At 47.6% G+C, this 23,304-nt stretch overlaps 1 protein-coding gene across 1 annotated transcript in view; it reads right to left on the bottom strand.

The window, feature by feature from the left end:
* Nucleotides 1-10,228: 10,228 nt before the first annotated feature.
* hepacam2 (HEPACAM family member 2) overlaps nucleotides 10,229-23,304 on the bottom strand; it is a 182,191-nt gene continuing 169,115 nt past the window's right edge. Inside the window, exons 8-9 of the mRNA XM_078538751.1 lie at nucleotides 22,955-23,031; nucleotides 10,229-10,344 (exon numbers count right to left, since the gene is read on the bottom strand). Coding sequence (XP_078394877.1) covers nucleotides 10,243-10,344; nucleotides 22,955-23,031 — 179 coding nt within the window. The 3' untranslated portion in view covers nucleotides 10,229-10,242. The remainder of the gene's footprint in view (nucleotides 10,345-22,954; nucleotides 23,032-23,304) is intronic.

Below are 23,304 nucleotides of genomic sequence, written 5' to 3'. Positions count from 1 at the left end.
AGCACAGGCTACTTTTTCAATGTGTCATTCGGATGTATGAGGTTCATTTTTTTTGTGGTCTTTTTCCGGTGGCAAGCGGTGACTAGTGGTATACTGCAGGGTTCAGTGCTTGGGTCCCAGCTATTCACGATATGTATAACTGACTTGGATGAGGGAAGAAAATGTAATATTTCCAAGTTTGCTGATGACACAAAACTGGGTGAGGTTGTGAGCTGTGAGGAGGATATAAGGAGGCTTCAGGGCGATTTAGACAAGTTGTGTGTGTGGGCAAACACATGGCAGATGCAATACAATGTGGCTAAATGTGAAGTTATATGCTTTGGTGTGAAAAACAGAAAGGCAGAGTATTATTTAAATGGTGATACATTGGGAAATGTGGATATACAAAGGGATCTAGGTGTCTTTGTATGCCAGTTAATGAACTTAAATAGGCAGGTGCAGCAAACAATTAGGAAGGCAAATGGTATGTTGGCCTTCATCGCAAGAGGGTTTGAGTTAAAAAGCAGGGATGTCTTACTGCAGTTATACAGGGCCTTGGTGAGACCATACCTGGAGTATTGCATGCAGTTTGGGTCTCCCTACCTAAGAAAGGATATACTTGCCATAAAGGGAATGCAGTGAAGGTTCACTAGGCTGATACAGGGGATGGCAGGATGATGAGAGGTTGGTTCGACTGGGCCTGTGCTCACTAGAGTTTAAAAGAATGAGGGGGGCATCTGATTGAAACATATAAAATCCTAACAGGGTGAGACAGACTGAATGCAGGGAGGCTGTTTCCCCTGGTTGGGGAGTCCAGACCAGGGGCCACAGAATCAGGATATGGGGCAGGCCATTTCGGACTGAGATGAGGAAAAGTTTCTTCACTCAGATGGTCGACCTGTGGAATTCTCTGCTACAGAAGGCTTTGGAGGCTGGGTCACTGAGCATATTTAAGAAAGAAATTGATAATTTCTTTGGATATTATGGACATCAAGGGGTATTGAGAGAAAGCGGGAATATGGCGTTGAGATAGAGGATTAGCCATGATCATATTGAATGGCGGAGCAGGCTTGCAGGGCCGGATGGCCTACTCCTGCTCCTAGTTTCTATGTTTCTATTCCTTTTATTACAATAGAACATTAACAAGTTTGTTAAAACTATGGTAATCACAGGTCCTGTCCTGTGATCCAATAAGCATAGGTTAGGAATTTAAAATAGAGGTTTGCAAGTTTGAGGCCTGAGTTCCGTTAACCTATAATATTCTGTAATGAATTGCAATGCAGAAATTGTGATCTTGCCAGGTTGTTTAAGACTGATGTCTAACTTAATTTCAGTGGTAGAGTAAAACCTTGGGTCGGTTTTTGCCTTCAGAGATGGAAATCAGAGGTAGGAATGATCCCTCATTGTGATCCAACCTCCATTGCCAAGCTGCTGCAAAGCAAGATCTTCCTGGTGGGAAGTCCCATTTTATGTCAGAGGTGGGTCTGCCATCTCAATCAGCAGGCCTGACAGAGCAACGAAGATGGGATGATCCTGGAGCGGGCTGTCATTTTCTTTAATGATGATCCCTTATAAGTGTTAGCAACAGGTCTGTGCTTCAGCTGCTGGCACTTAAAAGTACTGAAATTAGCCTCCCGAGCCCTCTGAGAGAGGGCCCATCAAAATTGATGCCTGCCCAAAATTTGGCACTTCTATGGAATTGTCCCCCTGTCTCTATCCTGAACTCTCCTCAATGCCATCCTAAAGCCCCTAAAAATCCTCAAACTTATCTTTCAAGAACTTTCCTGGCCTTCTGTCTTGTCTCCACAGCTGTTCCCGCCTCTTTTCACTTGGTGGGGTCGCAGAGGTCTTCTGAAGCCTGCCTGCCCCAGTGAAAGTCCTACGGGGTCTGGCCTTGGGTCTTCCACTGAAGGTGAGCCTGCTTCCTGCCACACATCCTTTCCAATGGCCCACAAAATGGCTGTTGGCAGAAACAGAGGCAGGACTTCTGCCTGTGCCTCTCAGCGGCCATTTTTATTGCCGCCCAGCTACTTTTGGTCCCATTTTGGGACCACGAAATCCTGACCCTGGCATCACAGAGTAAAACTTTAATCATTAAGTATGAGCAGAAAAGTTTCACTTCAAAGAATGAAAATCTGCCACCACAGTAAGAAAAATAATTTGAAATTAAAGTCTGCTACATCCTTATGAAGAGAAAATTTTGAATCCACAGTGAATATCGAGACTCAAGACCCAGCATGGATGACTATCAACCTCTTCTATAAATGCCTGGCAATTTTCTTCCTCTTTATTGGTTAAAATTCAGCCTTCTTCATTGATTATGTCTCCATTTTTTTCATTTCAAAATAAATGTCTATTATCTACTTTTGTTATTCACCAATTATAATCTTCTTCCTCAAAATAACTCCCAATCCTATTGCAATCCTATCTACACCACAAGATACCCCTAAAAGACAAAATTAATGCAAATTAAATTGGTTATCTTTTGCTTTGGTTACCCACCAATAATATTCACAGAATCACAGAATCACACAGTGTAGAGGCCCTTCGGCCCATCGAGTCTGCACCGACACGTGAGAATCACCAGACCTACCTACCTACCTAATCCCATTTACCAGCACTTGGCCCATAGCCTTGAATGTTATGATGTGCCAAGTGCTCATCCAGATACTTTTTAAAGGATGTGAGGCAACCCGCCTCCACCACCCTCCCAGGCAGCGCATTCCAGACCTTCACTACCCTCTGGGTAAAAAAGTTTTTCCTCACATCCCCCCTAAACCTCCTGCCCCTCACCTTGAACTTATCCCCCTTGTGACTGACCCTTCAGCTAAGGGGAACAGCTGCTCCCTATCCACCCTGCCCATGCCCCTTATAATCTTGTACACCTCGATCAGGTCGCCCCTCAGCCTCCTCTGCTCCAACGAAAACAACCAAAGTTTATCCAAAACAAAAACAAAAATACCTGGAAAAACTCAGCAGGTCTGACAGCATCTGCAGAGAGGAACACAGTTAACATTTCGAGTCTGTATGACTCTTCAACAGAACTAAGGAAAAATAGAAAAGAGGTGAAATATAAGCTGGTTTAAGGGGGGGTGGGACAGGTAGAGCTGGATAGAGAGCCAGTGATGGGTGGAGATAACCAAAAGATGTCATAGACAAAAGGAAAAGAGGTGTTGAAGCTGGTGGTATTATCTAAGGAATGTGATAATAAAGGTACAGATAGCCCTAGCGGGGGTGGGGTGGGGGGGAAGGGATCGAAATAGGCTAAAAGGCAGAGATAAACCAAGTCTATCCAACTTCTCTTCAGAACTTAAATGTTTCATCCCAGGCAACATCCTGGTGAATCTCCTCTGCACCCCTCCAGTGCAATCACATCCTTCCTATAATGTGGCAGCCAGAACTGCATGCAGTACTCCAGCTGTGGCCTCACCAAGATTCTATACAACTCCAACATGACCCCCCTACTTTTGTAATCTATGCCTCGATTGATAAAGGCAAGTGTCCCATATGCCTTTTTCATCATCCCACTAACATGCCCCTCCACCTTCAGAGATCTATGGACACACACGCCAAGGTCCCTTTGTTCCTCAGAACTTCCTAGTGCCATGCCGTTCATTGAATACTTCCTGTCAAATTATTCCTTCCAAAGTGTATCACCTCACACTTTGCAGGGTTAAATTCCTTCTGCCACTTATCTGCCCATTTGACCAACCCGTCTATATCTTCCTGTGGCCCAAGACACTCAACCTCACTGTTAACCACCCGGCCAATCTTTGTGTCATCTGCAAACTTACTAATCCTACCCCCCACATAGTCATCTTTTTCATTTATATAAGTGACAAATAATAGGGGACTGAGCACAGATCCCTGTGGTACGCCACTGGACACTGGCTTCCAGTCACTAAAGCATCCTTCTGTCATCATCTTCTGTCTCCTACAACTAAGCCAATTTTGAATCCACCTCATCAAATTACCCTGTATCCCATGTGCATTTGCCTTCTTTATAAGTCTCCCATGTGGGACCTTGTCAAAGGCTTTGCTAAAATCCATATAAACTACATCATCTACACACCTGGTCACCTCTTCAAAAAATTCCATTTGCCACTGCTCAGTCCACCTGACCAGTCCATTGATATCCTTCTGCAGTTTACGGCTATCTTTCTCACTATTTATCACCGTACCAATTTTCATGTCATCCGCGAACTTCTTGATCATACCCACTACATTTAAGTCCAAATCATTAATGTACACCATAAACAGCAAGGGCTCCAGCACCGAGCCCTGCGGAACCCCACTGGAAACAGACCTCCAGTCACGGAAATTGTGCAAAACTTTTCTCTCCTGTTTGAAATTCTTATCCCAATATTGTGTTATCAAATGCATTCCTCCCCAACCTGATTACAAGTTCAAAAAATAGGTCCTGCCAGACTGCATTGCAGCAGAAATGTTTTCAGAGACGCAGTCACCATGACAGTTCCTCACCCACCCTCCTATGTAATGCTACAATTAATATGTAATAATAACAAAAACAACAATTCAGAAAAAATCTCAAACTTTACCTGTAAACACAAACATATTGGGTGGAATTTTCCGAGCCCAGTGGCGCGGAAAATGTGGCGGGACCCACTTCACGGCCGCATGAAGGCAGGTCGCGATCTCCCGCTCAGCCCACCGATGACGGGCCGTGTTTCCCACCATCAGTCGGCAGGGAGCTAATTGTAATACATTAGCATTTCATTAAAAGGCCATTCTGCCAGGCTCTTGGACCCCCACCGTATTGTCCGTCCAGGTCGATGGGAAAGTACACCGACGTGTTTCACAACAGCACGCAGACGACATGCACTTTGCCGCCTTCACTTTGGGGGAACTGAGGTGAGTGAGTAGCAGCGTTTTCCATAGCTCGCCTGTTGTTTACAGGCCTCAGGGGTGCCAGTGGGCGGGGGAAACTGATGCCTAGCCCCGCAGGCAACTGCTGAGGAGTGGGGGTTGTCTGGGGGCAAGTGCTGGCCAGCCTCGGAGGTGACTGCTGAGGGCGGGGTGGAGGTGAGGAGCAGGTTGGGGGGTTCAAGTGCTGCCCTGGTGCTGCATCCCTCACACAGACAATCAAGGTGGGGGGCAGTGTAAGCGAGGGAAATGGCCACGCATTAGGGACATCTGTATAAACTGACCGTGCCTCTGCAACTAAGACAGATCAGGCGCAGTCACAGTGGTATGATTGGGGTCAGGCTCCTAGCCTGCCTGCCCATACAAGCAACGCAGAGGCACCAAAGGCCCACCAAGTGCTCTAAACCTTACACCGCCCCCCCAACTATCCCCCAAGCCCCAGCACAGATTTCGAGTCCGTCACCACTTTATTGGACCGTGGAGCAGTTGGACTGCACACGTTGTACAATCTCCTCACCAATGCTGGCCATGTAGCAGTCACTGCTGGAGATGCTCACAGCCTCTTGCAATCTCAGCATCCTGGTTTGGACCAGTGTCCCCCATGTCGCAGGTTGGCAGGGCAGCCATGCAGCGCACTCATCTCTGGCCATTCGAGGGGTAACCAGCACTCTCCTGGAAGCGTTAAGGGGCAGTCACACAGGGCAAGGAAAGGTGCTAAGTACAGCCATGATAACCACATCTCTCTCTCTCTTTCATGCTGCAGGGGTACTCGTCAGGATCATGGATCCTGATGACCTAGCTGTATGCCTGATGGACTACAGAGACTGAAGAAGACGAAGGAGAGAGTGACTGAGGCACCTGACCTCGCAATGGCAGGAGCAGCAACATCATGATGAAGGGGCAGGAGGGACTCCTGTACACACTGCCCAGGAGCAACAGCGAGCCATGGCTGGTCGGCACCTAGCGACACCCAGGGTCTCTAGACACCACCTGCCATTCCTGCAGATGACTGAGAACCAGTGTCGCTGGCGAATGTACATGTCTAGGGATCTAGTAGCTCACATCTACTATTTACTGCAGGGCTTGGCACCAAGGGGACATGGAAGGCATCCGCTGCCAGTGGCTGTGAAAGTGGCCATAGTGCTCAATTTCTATGCCAGTGGCTACTTTCAGGGCTCCACAGGTGACCTTTGTGGGATTTCACAATCTGCCACCCACAAATGCATCCATGAGGTCACGGATGCCATCTTCTCCATGGCACACAACTTTGTGTATTTCACCCGGGACTGGGACAGCCAGGATGCAAGGGCCATTGGATTCGCCCAGATCTCGGGATTCCCACAGGTGCAGGGTGCGATTAACTGCACTCATGTGGTGCTCAGGTCTCTGTCGCTACACTCAGTGGACTTCATCAACCGCAAGGGCTTCCACTCACTGAACGAGCAGCTAGTTGCGACCACAAGAAACATATCCTGCAGGTGTGCGCACTGTTTCCAGGGAGTGTGCATGACGCTCACATCCTGAGCCAATCTCAGCTCCCTGCAGTCTTCCAGGGTCCACAGAGGCTGCAGGATTGGCTCCTGGGGACAAGGGCTACCCACAGAGGCCATGGCTGCAGCAGAACGAGGGTATAATGAGGCTCATGCTGCAGCTTGTAAGTTGGTGGAGCAGACCATCGGGATGCTGAAGATGCGGTTCCAGTGCCTGGACCAGTCTGGTGGAGCCCTGCAATACAGTCTGCAGAGGGTGTCACTCATCGTCATCATCTGCTGCGCCCTTTACAACCTGGCGCTGCAACGGGGTGAGGAGCTGGCTGAGGAGGAGATGGAGGAGCTGCATGTCTCCTCCGATGAGCAGGACGCTGACCTGGATGAGGATGAGTGGACCTGGGTGGTGATGAGGATGGGGATGAGGCTCTCGTACTGGCCAGACGAGGCAGGCACACTTGGGAGGCCCTCATAGCTGCCAGATTTGTGGACGATGATGACGACATGCAGTGAGGTGTCCCCATAGAGCCTTACATTGCAGTTGTGAACGTTTGACTCCAGTCTGGTTTATGGCAGCGCCAGTACCCTCTGTGATAATGCTCCTGTCATGGGGACGCAGTAGAGGCCCTAATAGTCAGTCGGTCTCAGGAGGATGATGACAACATGCAGTGAGGACACTCCATAGATCTTCTCATGGCCTCTGAGAATGTCTGACTCCTGTCTGGCCGAGGGCAGCTCGCTTGCGTTCCATGATCAGGGCCGCCTCAGAGACGCAGCCATGAAACTTTAGATGCATCTGATACTGTGTCCGCCTTCAGCACCTCAGCCCTTCAGGAGCTGGTGCACAGCATCACTGGTCACAGATGCTGGTGTGATGGGGGCCAGCCCCACCTTAAAGGTGCTGAGAGCACACAGAGTACAAGAGAACTCTGTGGCGCCTGCTCACTACATTCTGGCAGCAATGGCCAACACTGCCGAGGTTCAGGCATCAGTAACGTTTCCAAGGAGTGTGAGTGGTCTGTGGTCTGAAGGCTGCACAGAGCAGAGGGATGATGTCCTGGATTGAGACACCAGCCATTTATCTTGTTCAGAAAGGTTTCACATCTGAGTGACAAGAACACTGCTCATCAGAACAAGGAGCCATAGGCAGGGAGACATTCTTGGGAGTTTATTGACAATAGTGAACAATATGTACAAGTGAGTAACACCCATGATCAGGCTGTGCAGCTAATTCTCCTTAATTGTCCTTACCCTGCCGCTATGTTGTGGTCCTCCCTGGACATTCACAGTGGACGTGGAGGCATGACGCCCTGTCTGTGATGACTTTGGCAGGTGTCCTCTGGAGGGCCGAGACTTGGAGGGCCCCGGCCTGCTTTCGGGGTCCTGCTGTGTGGCAGTGGAAAATACCTTGGCCTGTGAAGCTGGCGCTGCGGAGGTCACAGGAAGATGGGTGTCAGGTGGGCCAATCACTCCCAGAGACACCTGGGTGGATGGCCCTGGAGCATGCGTCTGCTGATCCTCCTCCCTACAGGTGCCTGAGGGCCCCTGGCTGACTCAGTGAGCGGTAGGGGTAGCTGGAGTGAGATCGAGCTGCCCAAAACCCCTTGCGTATACACACTGTTGGAGGCCAACTATGGCATCAGTGATGGAGTTAAGCCTGCGCAGCAGTGACGTCCAAGACCAAGGTCTCCATGGTGGCCGCCATCCTGCCAGTGTTGACCTTGATGTGTTGCAATGCCGGCGCTATCACCTCAGCTGAAGATGGACGGACTCCTCCATCATGCCTTGCAATCTGAGGGGTGCAGTGGACATCCCTTCCTGATGTTCCCGAGCTTGCCTTTGCAGCTCCAGCAACTGTGACAGGACCGAGTCCAGAGACTCGTCATCTGACTCAGACTCAGCAATGTTCTGGCCTCCAGCAGTCCTCCGAGTGCCGGGGTCCTGGGAAGTCCCTGCCTCCGCCTGCTGTGGATTAGAAAGTGCAATGTGCTCACAAGATTGTGATCCCGAGGCTACTCTAAAGTTAGGTCCCAATGAGGTGTGGGTCTCTGGGCTGGTGGAGGATGTGGGTGAGCGCTGTGATGTGACTTCAGGGAGGGTGCCTTCAGTTTCCTCTTCACAGAGGTTTCTTCGGGGCTTGATTGGAGGCTCTGGGACATGGACTCTGTCGGCTGCTTCCCAGATGTTCCTGTGGAAGCAAAGGGAGATAATTAGTGCATGGCAGTGGCCTGTGAAACAGGACACATCACTCACAGCATGGTTGTCTGATGGATGTTGCACTGTTGGATCCTCACTTGGTAGAGCAGCGCCGACCTCACCATCAGCACAGGACTGGTCCCAGTCATCGCTGGCCAGCTGGATGGCTTTGTTTTCAAATTCTGTCAGAGCTTTGATTTCCGGCATCCCTCCACCTGTCTGCAACCTTTCCTTCCTGTTGTGAGCCAGTTTGTCCTGCATGGATAGAGATGGGGAGAGTGTATCAGGACTCCTGCCAGGCCAGATGATAAGAATGCTTGGCCTGTGTGGGTGGTGAGTGGTCCCATGGACAGGATGAGGATAATGATGGTGTGTGTGAAAGGGTGAATGATGATGTCCCTTGCACTGGCAGTGAGTGAGGACCCTGTGGGTGTGTGATGGGTTTGTAAGTTGGGAGTGATGAAAAGAGTGAGTTACCCTGGCGGAACGGAGGAGATCATTTATCCTTTTGTGGCACTGGGTGGCTGTCCTCCTCTGTAGGGCGTTTGCGCTGACCACCGCTTCCATTGTCTCCCAAGCCGGGTTGGTGACATTGCTACCCATCCTGCAGCCAGAGCGGGGATAGAGCACATCATGTCGGGCCACCAGATCATCCAGCAGTCGCTCGAAGGACCCGTCGTCGAAGTGAGGGGCTGCAGTCTTTTTGCTTTTGCTGGCCATGTCTCCCAGGCAGCGGTTGAGCCCATGTAAAATAATTGGCCCACCCATGTAAAATGGGGGCATGGAACCGATCGGGGGTGCAGATCGGGTCCACACCCGCCCCCACCTGAGCCGCACAACCCGCCTGATGGAGGGAAAATTCTCTCCTATGACTGTATGACAATCCTGACAGTTACCAGAACTTTATGGCATCAAATTATCAATGAATGCTTTGGTAGAATCATGCCTTCCAACCTCCACACCAAAATCATACCTCTCCCATCCCCCCACATCAAATGCCCTCCTATCATCTAACCCAGTCTTCCAATCCTCTAGACGAATGCCTTCAATTTAATCAACAGTATAGTTATTTCTACCACATCATGAAGCAGGATGTCTGAAAAGCAATCCAAAGAAACTACACAATTACGGTTCAGTACCAAATGTTGTTTTTATAATGCTATCAAACTAATTCCAAAACTAAAGCTGCTATCCCAGTGGTAATAACATTTGAGCTGGAAGGGTACTGGTCATCCACTGAGTGTACTTGAGATGGTAAGAAGACTAACCTCAAAGAGTTCTGACCTGAACTCTTGTCCCCTTCAAATAAGCAAGCTGCCACTAACCAGCATGTGTCGTGCTGCCAGCTAACCCATCAAATGGAAATGTGGCACAAACTGAATATGGATTCATGTCTCTTGCCCATATCAGATTCCCTATCCACTTTACAACAGATTTGTATGCAAGTTGAAAATCTCCCCCACAGGCTAAAGCTGCACTGCACTATTTAAATAGCTGTGACTTAACTTCAGCTGTAGTAAAACATCTTTACTGTAATAGTATTTCTCCAGACATCAGAAATAAAAGGCTTTCATCTCAACAATCTAACAGAGCATGTCATCTAATCTCTGCTGAATATTTTTATAAATAAGGAACTGCAATATAACTAATTAGTAAATTCAAAATGAAAGCCATTTCTACCTGTTGTGATCAGGCATCAGGATGTCTTTGGTGAATGGCAAATTACATCATAAACTGTAGTGCGAACATCTGGTACTCGAATAATATCATACACTGTATTTAATTTATCTGGCCGAACCTGGAATATATTAAGTGTGGAAAATATATATTTTAAGTTGGCTTAAAATTAATTTCCATTCACTAATGAAAAGCATCATATTAAGCCACACTTCATTTAAAATGGTCACAGCATTTTAGCATAATGTAAAAAGACAACTTTTGTGTTGTAAAAACAGGAAGTGCTGGAAATGCTCAGCAAGTCTGGTAGCATCTGTGGAGATAGAAACAGAGTTAACATTTTGAGTCCAATATGGTTCTTCTTCAGAACTGAAGGAAGGTAGAAATGTGATGAGCTTTATACTGTTGGAAGCAGGTAGGTGGAAGAAGAACAAAAGGGAAGATCTGGGATAAGGTTGAAGTAACACAAATTCAATTCCTCACCCTTCACACCCCCTTCACCCTTTAAATACTCCCATACACCATCCATGGCACCTCATGCCCCCTATGCCAAGCTATGGTACTTCCATCCCCATTAACCCACTGTACACTTTGTAGAACCAATGAACCCTATAATGTAAAGTGGCATGTGTAAAAAAAACCCTTCAAAAAAGGCATTCATTGAGGACTTTGTCCTATTGAGAAAAATGCCTGAAGTACAAGCTAATAAAGCTGTCAATCATCCAGACCCTTTGAAGTTTCAAAAACCAATAACCACAAATCCTTGAAACCACTTAACTTGTGTAAACAAACATTGTAAAATTGACAGCAGAGGTCAGAGACCATGAGGTGTCAATCAAATAATATTTTCTTTGGTGAGCAGGTGTTCTCATATTATAATAATTGTCTGGGCTGTCAGCCAGATCTCATATGTATGCTTGGCTGAGAGCTCAGACAGCTATTAAATATGAGAATGCTTGCTCCCCAGAGGAAATATTATTTGATTGACAGCTTAGGCTCTCAGGTCTCTGCGGTCAATTTCATAATGTTTGTTTACACAAGTGGTTTCAAGGGTTTGTCATTTTTGTTTTTTGAAACTTCAAAGGCCCTGGATAATTGACACTTTTATTAGTTTGTACTTAAGACTTTTTTTTTCAAAAGGGGAGACCTCTCAATGAATTACATTTTTTCAAAGTTTTTTTGTACATGCCACATCACACTATAGGGCTCATTGGTTCTACAAACAGTACAGTGGGTCAATAGGGATGTAAGTGCCATTGCTCGGCATAGGGAGCATGAGGGCCCATAGGGATTGAGTGGAAGGGCAGAGCTTGTCATAGGGGGCATGAAGGGCCATGGGAGTGGATGGGGAATGTAACTTGGCAAAGGGGACATGAGGGGATCTTTTGAACTTCCCTTTAAAAGGTACCTTCATACCTTCATGGAGACTAGGGTTCACAGCTCCTCTAAGAGGTTGTGAACCACGACTCTTTAAACACCTGGCCTGACTCCAAAAAAATCACAGAGGAGTAGGCAATACCTATCTCTGCAATGAAATCAGCCAGGTCAAGAATGCTGGATGCGGGATTTTGGCATGAACCAGCCCCAACCCTTTAAAGGCACTCTCGAAAATCAAACAGCCTGGGAATGGGGTCAGGAAACCGGGGAATTGGGATCTTCCCACCATTTTGAAAGGGTTCCAGAGTCAACCTGACTTGTGAAAATCCAGGCCCAAGTGTCCTTGATTAAGCATCATTTAGGGCCTGTCAAACCATAGCAGCAGCATTTTGATGACTGTGTCAGCCACCAATCTAACTTACTGCTGGTCTCTGCCAAGCTAAATAACTACGTTATTGAAATAATTTAAAACATTAAAATAAAACATTAGCAAGGAGGGAGAGGAAAATCTATTTCATTGTTTTTAACTCAATTGAGATGAGGGATTTTAACAGTGTTGAAAGGAACCCTTTGTTACTTTGATGACCCAACAATGAATGTTCCCAACACAAGAACAGATTAAAGCTCCCTCCACTATATCTCTATTATAAATTTTATGGCCAAACTCAAAAGAATACTTCCTCCAGCAGTAGTGTGGCCCACAGCCAGGCCACTAGGGTTTACCAGGATGTGGACACCATCCACCACTGGTAAAATACTAGTGTTGGCAGGAAGGAGCCCTTAAGTAGCCATTAATTGTCTACTTAAAGCCTTCAATTGACTCAAGGGTGGGCAGACCACCTGTCACCTACCCCACCCATAGTAAAACACCAACCATGGCAAGTGGGCATGGTGCCTCCCCTGCTATCCCACCTGATGTTATGCCCCTCTCCCCCACCTTTTTGCCACTCCCGGGGGTGGGTGCATAAAATTTCAGCCACAGCTTTCATTATAAGCATGAACATAGTAAATTTTAATTGAAAAAAATTGACAGGAAGTCTCTGCAACTGTCACATAATTAATACAAATATATTTTATACATAGGTAGATACTTATTGTAAAACAGGATGCTGAAGAGTATAGAAATTTAACTTCAAAGTACTTGTTTTTTGTGCTAATTCCAAAGTCAACATTCATCCCTATAGTTTCTTTTTCATCATGAATAGAAATATCTAGGATTTCAACTGGTCATCAATGTTAAAACATGGACAAAAATGAAATAGATAATTTAACAAGCAAGTTACTAAGGTGGTGCAGTGTCTTAGTGCACCAGTATATTGGCAAAATGTGAATGAGTGTGGAGGGAGACACTGAAAACCAGAGAGTGAATCAATTCAACCCAACCTGACACTCCTCCAGCTCCTATGAAGTGGCATTGCCAGATTTTAAGCAACAGGTAACTTCCACACCTTCTTGTGCTCAAGGAATATTGTCTAGCATAGTGATACATAATGGAAATGTTTTTTTTTGCATTATACCCTTGTCTGGTGTAAAACAAAGAGGAAAACCCATTATAGCACACCAGAGGCAGAATATTTGAGGCCTGATGGAGGCAGGACTGGAGGTGGATGCGTCTAGAATTTCCTGCTGCCAGTCAGTGTGCTGGTTTGTTCTCACCATGCCACCTGAGCCATTTTCGAGAAGACCGGTCTGGCACAATCAATTTTCCTGTGTTGGCTGGAATTTTCCAGTTGGCAGGTGGACTCCACACTGTGACCAAAACACTGCCATTGAAACAAGGCTGCTTGCCAGCGGCAGGGGGGGCGGTGGTAGTGGGAGGATATGCTTCAGCCCACTAGAGAATCTCCCCCGCACCCGTCTCAGCTGCCAGGCCACAGCTGCATCCACTGGCCCTCCAGTGGAGAGCTGACCCTTCACGATCACGGCTGTGATCTTTTTTAATTCAAATTTTATTACCTGGTCTTCAGAGGATATCCCATCCTCAGGAGCTGACTCCCTTTCTATTTAGGAATCTGCTGCTTTGCCTTTGGTGGTGGGGCTGTTCATGTGTCATTGTTGGCTTCCTATCGGCCCTCCAACCTCAAAAGCCGACCCGCCATCTTGAATTGGAAGGTGACTGAACCTTCTGGTCATTAATTGGTCATTCCTACAAAAATCATTGTCAGGTGACTATTCCCAGCATGCTGTGGGGTCGGGACCCACATTTGTTCTGAACATCTGGATCCCAACCTCAAATGGAAAATTTTGCCCCAGGTCTCTGTCCCCTTTGCTGTGAATACTTATATTCGGGGAATCTCCATTACAGGAAGGAACTCTCACCTGGGCATTTAAATTAACTGTTGATGATATAGTGGTAACATTAAAAATCTGCTGCATTATTCTCTTGAATTTCTTCCTAACAGATTTGTTCAAGGAAAGTGAGCTTTAAAGGTTACAGGCAGCCCCTTCAGATGGAGAATGTAAAAAGGGTTTGCCAGCAGCTTTCTAATACACCTTAGGCTGAGTATGTTTTATTTTATTCTTCAGGTCCAGCAAGAGGGAAAAAGAGGCCCGAAGAACATCTGGTTATAGTTTTTGACAGCAGCCAGAAGCCCCAAAGTGAGCAGGCATCTGCAGCATCATCTAAACTCCCAGCACGCCAGCTGACTTGGGCACCCTGAAATTTCTTGGGGTGTTTCATGCTGGGATGAAGACTGAGCCATGTAAATGAACCCAAGTCAGAGATTCATCTGAATGCAGCTGTGCCTCCAGATGAATACAAGACAGAAACAACCATCGGACGAACATTGGATGGGGAGCAAAGGAAATGAAGTCCCAGAATATGGAAACATCGAATTGATCATTATTTTGTATATTGCTAAGTTCATGCAACGTAATCATTTAACCCTTACCTTAGTAAATAAAGAAATATTCTGTACAGTTGATAATACTTCAGTTTCTCCAGGAATCTGCATTGCCCAACCTAACCACTTTGGGAAAACAAGTCATCATTTCTCAGGTCACACGCTTGCGGGGGAGGAATTTTCTCCCCGTTGGGCAGGCCGGTCGGGAGCAGGTGCGGCCGTCGCAGAGCTGATTGCTGCTCGCGAATGGCTCACCACCGCCATTTTGACGCAGGAGAGCCAATTAAGGCCCGCCCAGCGTGAAGCGCGGCTCCTGAGGATAGCAGGAGTGGGCGGGCGGCGGTGGGAGTGCAATGACCGTTGGGTCCAATGGTGACCCAGCGGCCTGTTCAAGTGCTGGCAGCCTGGCTGTTCATCATGGCCAGTAGAAGGGCTCCCCAGAGCACTGTTGGAGAGCAGGCCAGGCCAAAGGGAAGAGCAGCGGGGCAGTGTACCCCTCGGTTTTTTGATGAGTGCCTAGCTGCCTTCCTGGAGGAGGTGGCAGCACAGTGGGAGGTCCTCGTTCCGAGGGACGGGAGGCGGAAGACCCCCCACCTGACCAAGCGTGCCTGGGAAGAGATGGCGGACACAGTCAGCTCCCATGACATGGTGTGACGCACATGGGTCCAGTGTCACAAGTGATTCAATGACCTCTTGTGCTTGGGAAGGGTGAGTGCCATGTTGGCATGGGTCACCTAAGCCCCCAAGCCCCCACCCCCGCCAACTCTGAGTGCAGTTACAACATTGAATCCTTCACGTCATGTATCCTTCACTGGGTGGGCCAGCAGATATTGCCCATGCCTAGGTCACCCTGAGAGGATAGCGCTGAGATGGGTTCTGCACCCGCAGCATGTGTGGCACTGACACCCAGAGTACAGTTTTGGAGGCAACTTCAAGGATCTGTACCTAGGCGCAGTGCTGGAACTACAAAACGTGTCAAAGTCAGGGTGCTGACATGCTGGGAGGGGAACTTCCAGGTGACGGGGCACTAATCCATCTGCTGCACTTGGCGTTCCACGTGCTTGTGCGTCCTTGCTTTGCAAGGTTAGACTGTGTGGTGCTAATGTGATGGATGCAGCATGTGGGCAAGGAGGGGGTCAGCCTGGCTTCTTGCTGTGAGTGTGCGGCAGCTGTGGGATGACGAATCATTGGAGCCCTGCGAATGTCCCACTCTGGTTGGGGTGGCAGGGATGCGATAGGAATCCAGGTACAGGGTGGGCTAATCAATGCTGCCAAGTGGATGCGGACTGGTGGAGGCCATGCTCAGTTGGCCATCGCGATCAGATACAAGCAAGAGGCGATGGATCTGAAGAGGAGCCATGTGCCCAGGTCCACTGGTGGGGATGAGGCTGGGGTGCCACGGGGAGTTAAGATTGCCAAGCACTGAGGTCACTATGTGTGTCCCAGCAGCCATGGCACTGAAAAATGCTCACTGATAGAAGCTTGCAACATGGGTTGACCATTGATTATGGAAGGATGAGCACATACTGATCCGGGGGACAGGCATGCACATTGACATTGTCTCCACTTTAATTAATCAAATGTCCTTGTTCTTCCTTTCAGCATCACTGGAGCAGGACCAGGAGGAGGAGGCTGAGGGGCCACCTCTCATACCCGAGGGCCCTGAACATTTCGCCTCACCAGCGTCACATCTCTGCCAGGCAGGCACCAGCGCAGATACTAGCACTTCGGTGGGAATTAGATCATCGGTCACTGTCCCGGGGCACAGCGATGAGGGCGCTTCACACCCTCTTGAGGTGTGGGCGGAGGCAGACAGTGCCCATGGCGCCGGCAGTCGGAGGACTGCAGGGGACCAGGCACACGCTCAGTCGGTGGCTGATGATGTGCCTCTGCAGTCGTCCGTGAGGCTGGAAGTGCAGCAAGGTACACATGAAGATCTGGCGGAGTTACACAAGGCTATGCGTGGCATGGTGTCACAATGGCCAACTGGGCCTGGCCTCCGCCAGTCCGCTTCCGCTCAACGTTATTGTGTACGGTCTTCTCCTGAAAAGGAGAGAAGAGCATTGATCAATCCACCCTGGATTCCCATCGCGTCCCTGCACCCAGCCAGAGTGGGACATTGCAGGACTCCAGTTCTTTATTACCCCGCAGCTGCGCACACTCACCAAACAAGCCAGGGCTGAACCCCCCTTGTCCAAATTCTGCCTCCATCACATTTGGCACCACACGGTCTAACCTTGCAAAGCAAGGAGGCACAAGCACGTGGAGCATCAAGGGCAGCAGATGGATTGGTATGCTGGAAGAGTCCACATGGAGCATCACTGATGCAATGAGCCTCATGGCCGAGTGCCATGCTTCCTCCATGGAGAGAGTGGTGACTCTCGTGGAGAGGCTCCTCCAGGAGAACAATCAGGGCTTCCTGGGGATGTGCTCAGAACTGCAAGCTCTCACAGCGGCATTGACCTCAGCTGGCCAGTGCGTGTGGGAGATGGTTTGGGCACCAAATGTCCCAGCTCGGTGCCCATCTATCCACGATGAGCGGGGAGGTCCGAAGCGACTTCACGTCGGCACAGGAGCTGCCTGTCATCTCTGTGGGCTCCTCTCAGGGCACTCCGGATGAGGGCAGCAGCTCCTCCGCCCCTCTGCCAGTGACCGTGGGATCCAATGAGGCTGCCGCGACTGGGGAGATGCCAACCGTGGAACTGGCCACTCCCTCCCAGGTGAGGCCATCAAAGGCTTCATGGGCCAGAGGACGCCCGCCAAGGTCATCGAGGCCAACAGGACAGCACAGTGAGCAGGCTGTCTCAGATGCCAGTGCCAGTGAGGGGGGAGCACCTAGACATAGCATCCACAAACGTAAACTTAAGGCACCTTAGGCACACCACGGGTTTCTCACTGGTGGTTTTATGTTGCCCCACTATTAGCTCATGACCACTTTGTGTGATGCGTAACACCTTTGTAATTTTTTTTTTGTACTTCATTTTGTTAAATCATGAAATTTTGATATGTGAGCATGGCTCAAGATGATTCCTTACTTCTGCAGGTGGATGGAACCCATGATGTTATGAGTGAGTTATTTGATATTGAGCTTTATTGACAAGGCCCTTAGTTAATGTTCCTACCCTTGAGAGACGGAACCTCCTTCGGCACTGCACCTCAGACATATTGAGGTAGCTGCTTCGCTGCCTGTATACCCTGGCAGCAGGATAGTGGTGTCTTCTGCGGCCCCTTACTATTACTCCTGCCCAAGCAGCTGTGAGGAGTTTTGAAGTATTCCTACTCCACAAGCAAGTATCAGTAACCTTAAGCATTAAATGTCGGACAAATAACACTCACAACCCCACTCACCCCTCTTATCCCGCTCGTGGATGAGGCTTATACAAAGGTAGCCTACCCGCTTGTCATTGCCGGTGCAATGACCTGAAGATCACATGGGCCCCAAAAAATCCCCAACAATTGCTGCCTCAAGGGCCGTAAGTGGCTCGTTAATTAATGGCAGGCACGCATCGGAGATCATAGCGTGCCTGCCCACCTAGATATCGTGATGGTGCATGGTGATACCCGGCCCCACACACCGATGAGAAAATTCTGGCCCTGGAGAACTTGGCTTCAATTTTCCAGTGGGCAACAGCACCCTGACTTCAAGCCTGTATGGAAGTCCCATATCCTGCAGTAACCTTCTGGAAGGTGGCCACTTAATTGGCTGCCTCCGTGCTCGCCACCCTATTAAGGACTGTGGATGGGTGTCCAAGGCTGGGGATCCAATCAGAGGGCCAGCAGCGATGTCAGGCCAGCAGCCCCATCAAAAGATGTGGGCACTAGTGAAGCAGACAGGTGAGACGAGGGCCCCTCAACATGGAGGCACATTCAGTCGCACGCATTTAAATCATCAAATAAAGAGGCCTGAGAACAGTAGGGCTATTGAGATGGAAGGGAAACCACTCAGCAGGAGTAGTGATGGACGTAGTTGCGGCCTTTCATTACCATGGCATCATCATTGGACGTGGAGGCTCCACCTCCGATGGCCACCCAGCCTGCTACATTCAGCAGGGTGATGCTCCAACAGCAGGAAAGAACCGTGACATCTCAAAATGGTCTCTTAATTGCCTGAATGGGACCCCCACTTCTGTTGTTCAGGCAGATCTGGTTCCCAGCCAACCCTGGCGAAGACCCCAGACAGGGAGTCAACCTGATTTCCACTTATTTTCCAGGCCACCCCACTTCCGACTCCGTCTCCATGAGGCTGGGTTAATTGGCCTGTGGGGATAAGGTAATAAGTTCTACCAAAGCTATTGCAGTTGTTTCACTCCCTGCTCTCCTTCATTATTTTATCATTGCATCAAAGCACATGTAAAATGCTGTGTGAATTTATGTTTCTTAAATCACGATGTAGTGAATAGTACAGCCAAATCATTCAATTAGATATTGTTACAATCTTTTAGTATAGTAGTCATGCCTATTAATAAACTAAATTTGTTAAGAATGAGTTGAGTATTGATGGCTAAAGCTGCTCATATATAGATCAAATAAACTCACCACCACTAATCTGGCCCAGAATTAACACTGCCCACAGCATGCTCTGCCATGTTTAAATGGGGGCCTGGCCAACAATGTCTCTAGCTTCCTCTCCAAATTAGGCCCAAATTAAAATTGCCACTCACATAAATTGTGCATGAGTAGCACAGTGATTTGCCTGACATGGTTGCCACCCTATCACAGATCTTCCATCTTGTACTTTGCTCTACCCTTTGCCTGCCTCTGTATTTGCTTAAAAATTGGCACATCTCCAACATTTTCCAGTTCTGATGAAAGATCATCAGTTTGAAACATTGAGCTGAATTTTCACTATGGAGGGGGTTAAGGAGTTTGGACTGTTTTCAATTCCTGAACCTATTTCCAGTGGGAAACTGATTGAAACAAGGACTTTCATGTGAGTGAGCCCTTAATTGGCATGGCTACAGGTTCCCTGTACAATTAAGGGTAGTGGGCCAGTCCTCAAAGCTGGAGGGCCAATCAAAGTCCTTGCAGCTTTAGGGGAGCAGCCAGCTACAACACAAGTCATTGGGAAGATATTTCAAGAAAATGAGCCATCTAGGCCACTTTTCCAAAATGGTAGTAAAATAAAATTATAAAAAGCAGCCTGGTCGTCACTGTTAGCATTTGGGATTGGGTTGGGGGTGCTGGTGGTGGGGGGCTAGCCTTTCTACATGGCAGCCTTTGGCTCTACCCTGTCCGAAGCAGGCAGGAAGGCCCTGCAGGCCTGCCTGGAGCACAGGCACCCTAGCCCGACAGTAGGTGCCTGCCTCCAGACAGTTGATCTGCTCTCCAACATTTTGGGAAACTGAAGGCTGACTGGAAAATACCAGTCGGCCTCCATTACCTACCTTTAATTGTCTAACTACTTGCCCGCTTCCCGGAACCTAGCAGCCTTACCGGTGTCAAACCAACGTCAGCTGAAATGGCTGATATCAGCAACAAATTGGGTAAGCTAATACGCTGGCCGACATCGTAGCTTTGTGGCCCCAACCATCTCCATTCCCGACATCAGCAAGGCCCAAGAATTTAGCTGATTAACTCTGTTTCTCCGTGATGGTGTCAGACCTGAGTATTTCCAGGTTTTTTTCTCTTTTTATGTCAATTTGAGGAGACTTTTTGTTTGCTGGCACTGAAGGTTGCTGTTAGTTCACCTGCATGCTGATTTTAGATGTTTGGTGTTCTGGGGGCTTCCAGTCATATTTAGTCAGCTTTGCAGAGAGAACAGATTTAACCATGGATATGGATTTTCCAATGGGAAACCCTCAATAATGATAATACGGGAAGACTATTGGGAGGCAATTAGTGTCGGACCAAAGATATTTGCTTTCTGCATGTAGATATCCACTCAACTAAGCTTACAGAGCCAGGTAGATTTCTCTGACACATCACTGCCGTACACAGTTGTACTTCCTCCTGAAGGCCAAGAAAATGATGTGAACTGTTGTATGAAGATTTACAGCCAATCATAACCAGGAGAACAACAATGTCTGTACCAGTCACAGTTCGCACTGCCTTGAAATTCTTTGTAACAGGATCCTTCCAGGCAAAATCTGGTGACCTTTGTCACATTAGACAAGAAGCTGCTCACCAGTGTATAATGAAGGACATTTATGATTTCTTCAGGCACACACAGGAATGCATTTTGTTAACAATGGCTAGCCTGAGAGATAGATATCAAATTCTCTTGGCTGGCAGGTTGCCCACAGTTGCAAGGAGCAATTGATTGAATCGATGCAGCGCTTAAAACCCCAAATGAAAGTCTTAACTTTCGCGGACAAGAAAATTATTCAATTGATGTGTAGCTTTCTGCAGATGTCCCACCCAGTAGGACAAGGGCAGCAGATGCTTGGGAACACCACCACCTGCAATTTCTCCTCCAAGTCACTCACCACCCTGAATTGGAACCATACCGTTGTTCCCTCACTATTGCTGGGTCAAAATCCTGGAACTTACTCCCTAATAGCACTGTGGGTGTACCTACACCACATGGACTGCAGCGGTTCAAGAAGGCAGCTCACCACCATCTTCTCAAGGGCAATATGGGATGGACGATAAATGCTGGCCTAGCCAGCGATGCCCACATCCCTTGAAAGAATAATTTTTTAAAAAATGAAGGCCAGGATAACGCCAGGACGCTGTCACTCACCCTACTAGCCCTAATAACTCAAAATTATGCATCAGGATTGCTGATCAAGGTGATCTCATGTAGTCATAGTCATGGTTTATGGCTCTGGTAAGGCTTCTGCAGACAAAGAAGGATTAATATAATGAGGTCAATGGGATTTGAAGAAATGTGCCAGAGCAGACTTGAGGAATTCATAAGCATTGTTTTAGATGCCTGGATCAATCTGGCAGAGTTCTGAAAGACTGCAAAATTACAGCAACTTGCTGCATCTTACATAATATCATGCTGAATAAAATGTCATTGCTTCTAGAAACTGAAGATGATGATGATGATGAAGGCAGTAGGGAAGAACTTCAAGTGAAATTTCAGAAACTTGAGCACAAAATCTAGGCTGACACTCCAGGTCAGTGCTGAGGGAGTACTACACTGTTGGAGGTGCTGCTCTTCAGATAAGATGTTAAACAGAGATCTCATCCGCCCGTTCAGGTATATATAGGCCAGAATTTTCACGTTAGCGTGTGGGGGCATGCCGACGCGTAAAATGACGCATGATGACATTGGGCGTGTGTCCCAGCATCACTGCGCGTCATTCAGATCTTTCATTCGGCGGGCGCATGCCAGAGGCGGCTGTGCACCTACCGAACTGTCAAAGGCCTGTTAAGGCCAATAAGAAAAACAATTAATGTCAATATCAACACTGCCCGTCCAACCTTAAGTTGAAGAGCCCCAGCAGCCTTCACGTTTTTCAGGAAACCTCATCCACGGGTGGGATGAGGTTTCCTGAAGTTTTTATTAAATAAGTAATTTATTCACATTTCATAAACATGCCCCCAGCTCATGCGACATTGTCATATGAGGGGACATGTCTAAATAATGTTTACCTTTCTTTATTTAAATATTTCAATATGAACTTAATCTCCCTGAGAAACAGAGCTGCCTCAGGGAGATTTCTGCATTCTTTTACTTGCATGTGCAAACGAGCCCAGGCTCCAAACCTCCCTCTTGCCCCCGCCCGCACAGGTAGCACTGAGCGCTACCAGCCATGCGTCACACTGGGCCTATCTTAATTGACCCGCCCACGTAAAATGGCAGTGCAGAACCAATCATGGGCAGCAATAGGCTCCGCACCCACCTGCACCCGCTCCCGACCGGCCTGCCCGACAGGAAGAAAACTTTCCCCATAAAAGATCCTATTGCACTGTTTCAAAGATGAACAGATGAGTTCTCCTGATGTCCTGACCAATATTTATCCTTCAATCAACATCACTCAAAGAGATTATCTGGTCATTGTCACATTGCTGTTTGTGGGACCTTTCTGCGTGCAAATTGGAGTGTTTCTCACATTACAATAGTAACTACACTTAAAAATACGTCATAGGATGTCCCAAGCACTTTACAGCCAGAAGTCGTCAAAGATGATATATGAACGCAAGTCTTCATCCAGCTTCAAAAATTTGCAAGCATTCACAGAAATGAACTCTGAAGTCTATGATGTCAAACCATGTTTACCTTCCAGAAAAATATTTCCCAAAAAATGTTAACAAATTACATATTCTACTTACAATTGCCTCTCAATACCATATCTACCCTTTGTGCCAAATACCTTAACTGCTTTGATTCCTAATGTACTATTTCTACAAGGTGCTTCATGAATGGGATGAGCTGTGAGAATTCCAGATGCAAATGATAATAACCTTTTTCAGTTGCACAATCTCTACATTTACACTTGGATTATTCAGCAAAATGAAAGCTAGCTGATTAAATAAAAATACATGTAGCAGGTTCTGTTAAGTGTTAAACAAATATTAAGCTTGTAAAACCAGTTTTGCTCAGCAGACCAATATACCCACCTGTTGAAACTCTGCTGGCTCTGGCACGGCAACAAATTCATATATTCCATAGTCATCCAGAGGAGGTTCTTGTTCCTCTGAAAACAAGCAGACAATGATTGACATACATGGAAAAGTCTGAATGATTGAAAAAATAGCCCACATTTGCAGGCATGCAGCATGCATGTGATTCACAGTGATTTTCTAGGCAAATAGTAATCTTTTTACGATGCAGCGTAATGGTTTGAAAACATGAAAATCAAAGATCTGTGGGATAATGTGAAACTTATAGTTAGCAACCGTTTCTGTTGTTATTCCTAATGAATAGTCAGTTTGAATCTAAAAGAGAACTGGTGGAAAATTTGGATCTT

The sequence above is a fragment of the Cetorhinus maximus genome, chromosome 3 (assembly GCF_964194155.1).
Source record: "Cetorhinus maximus chromosome 3, sCetMax3.hap1.1, whole genome shotgun sequence".
Taxonomy (NCBI): domain Eukaryota; kingdom Metazoa; phylum Chordata; class Chondrichthyes; order Lamniformes; family Cetorhinidae; genus Cetorhinus; species Cetorhinus maximus.
This window is presented reverse-complemented; position numbering and strand designations above follow the sequence as displayed.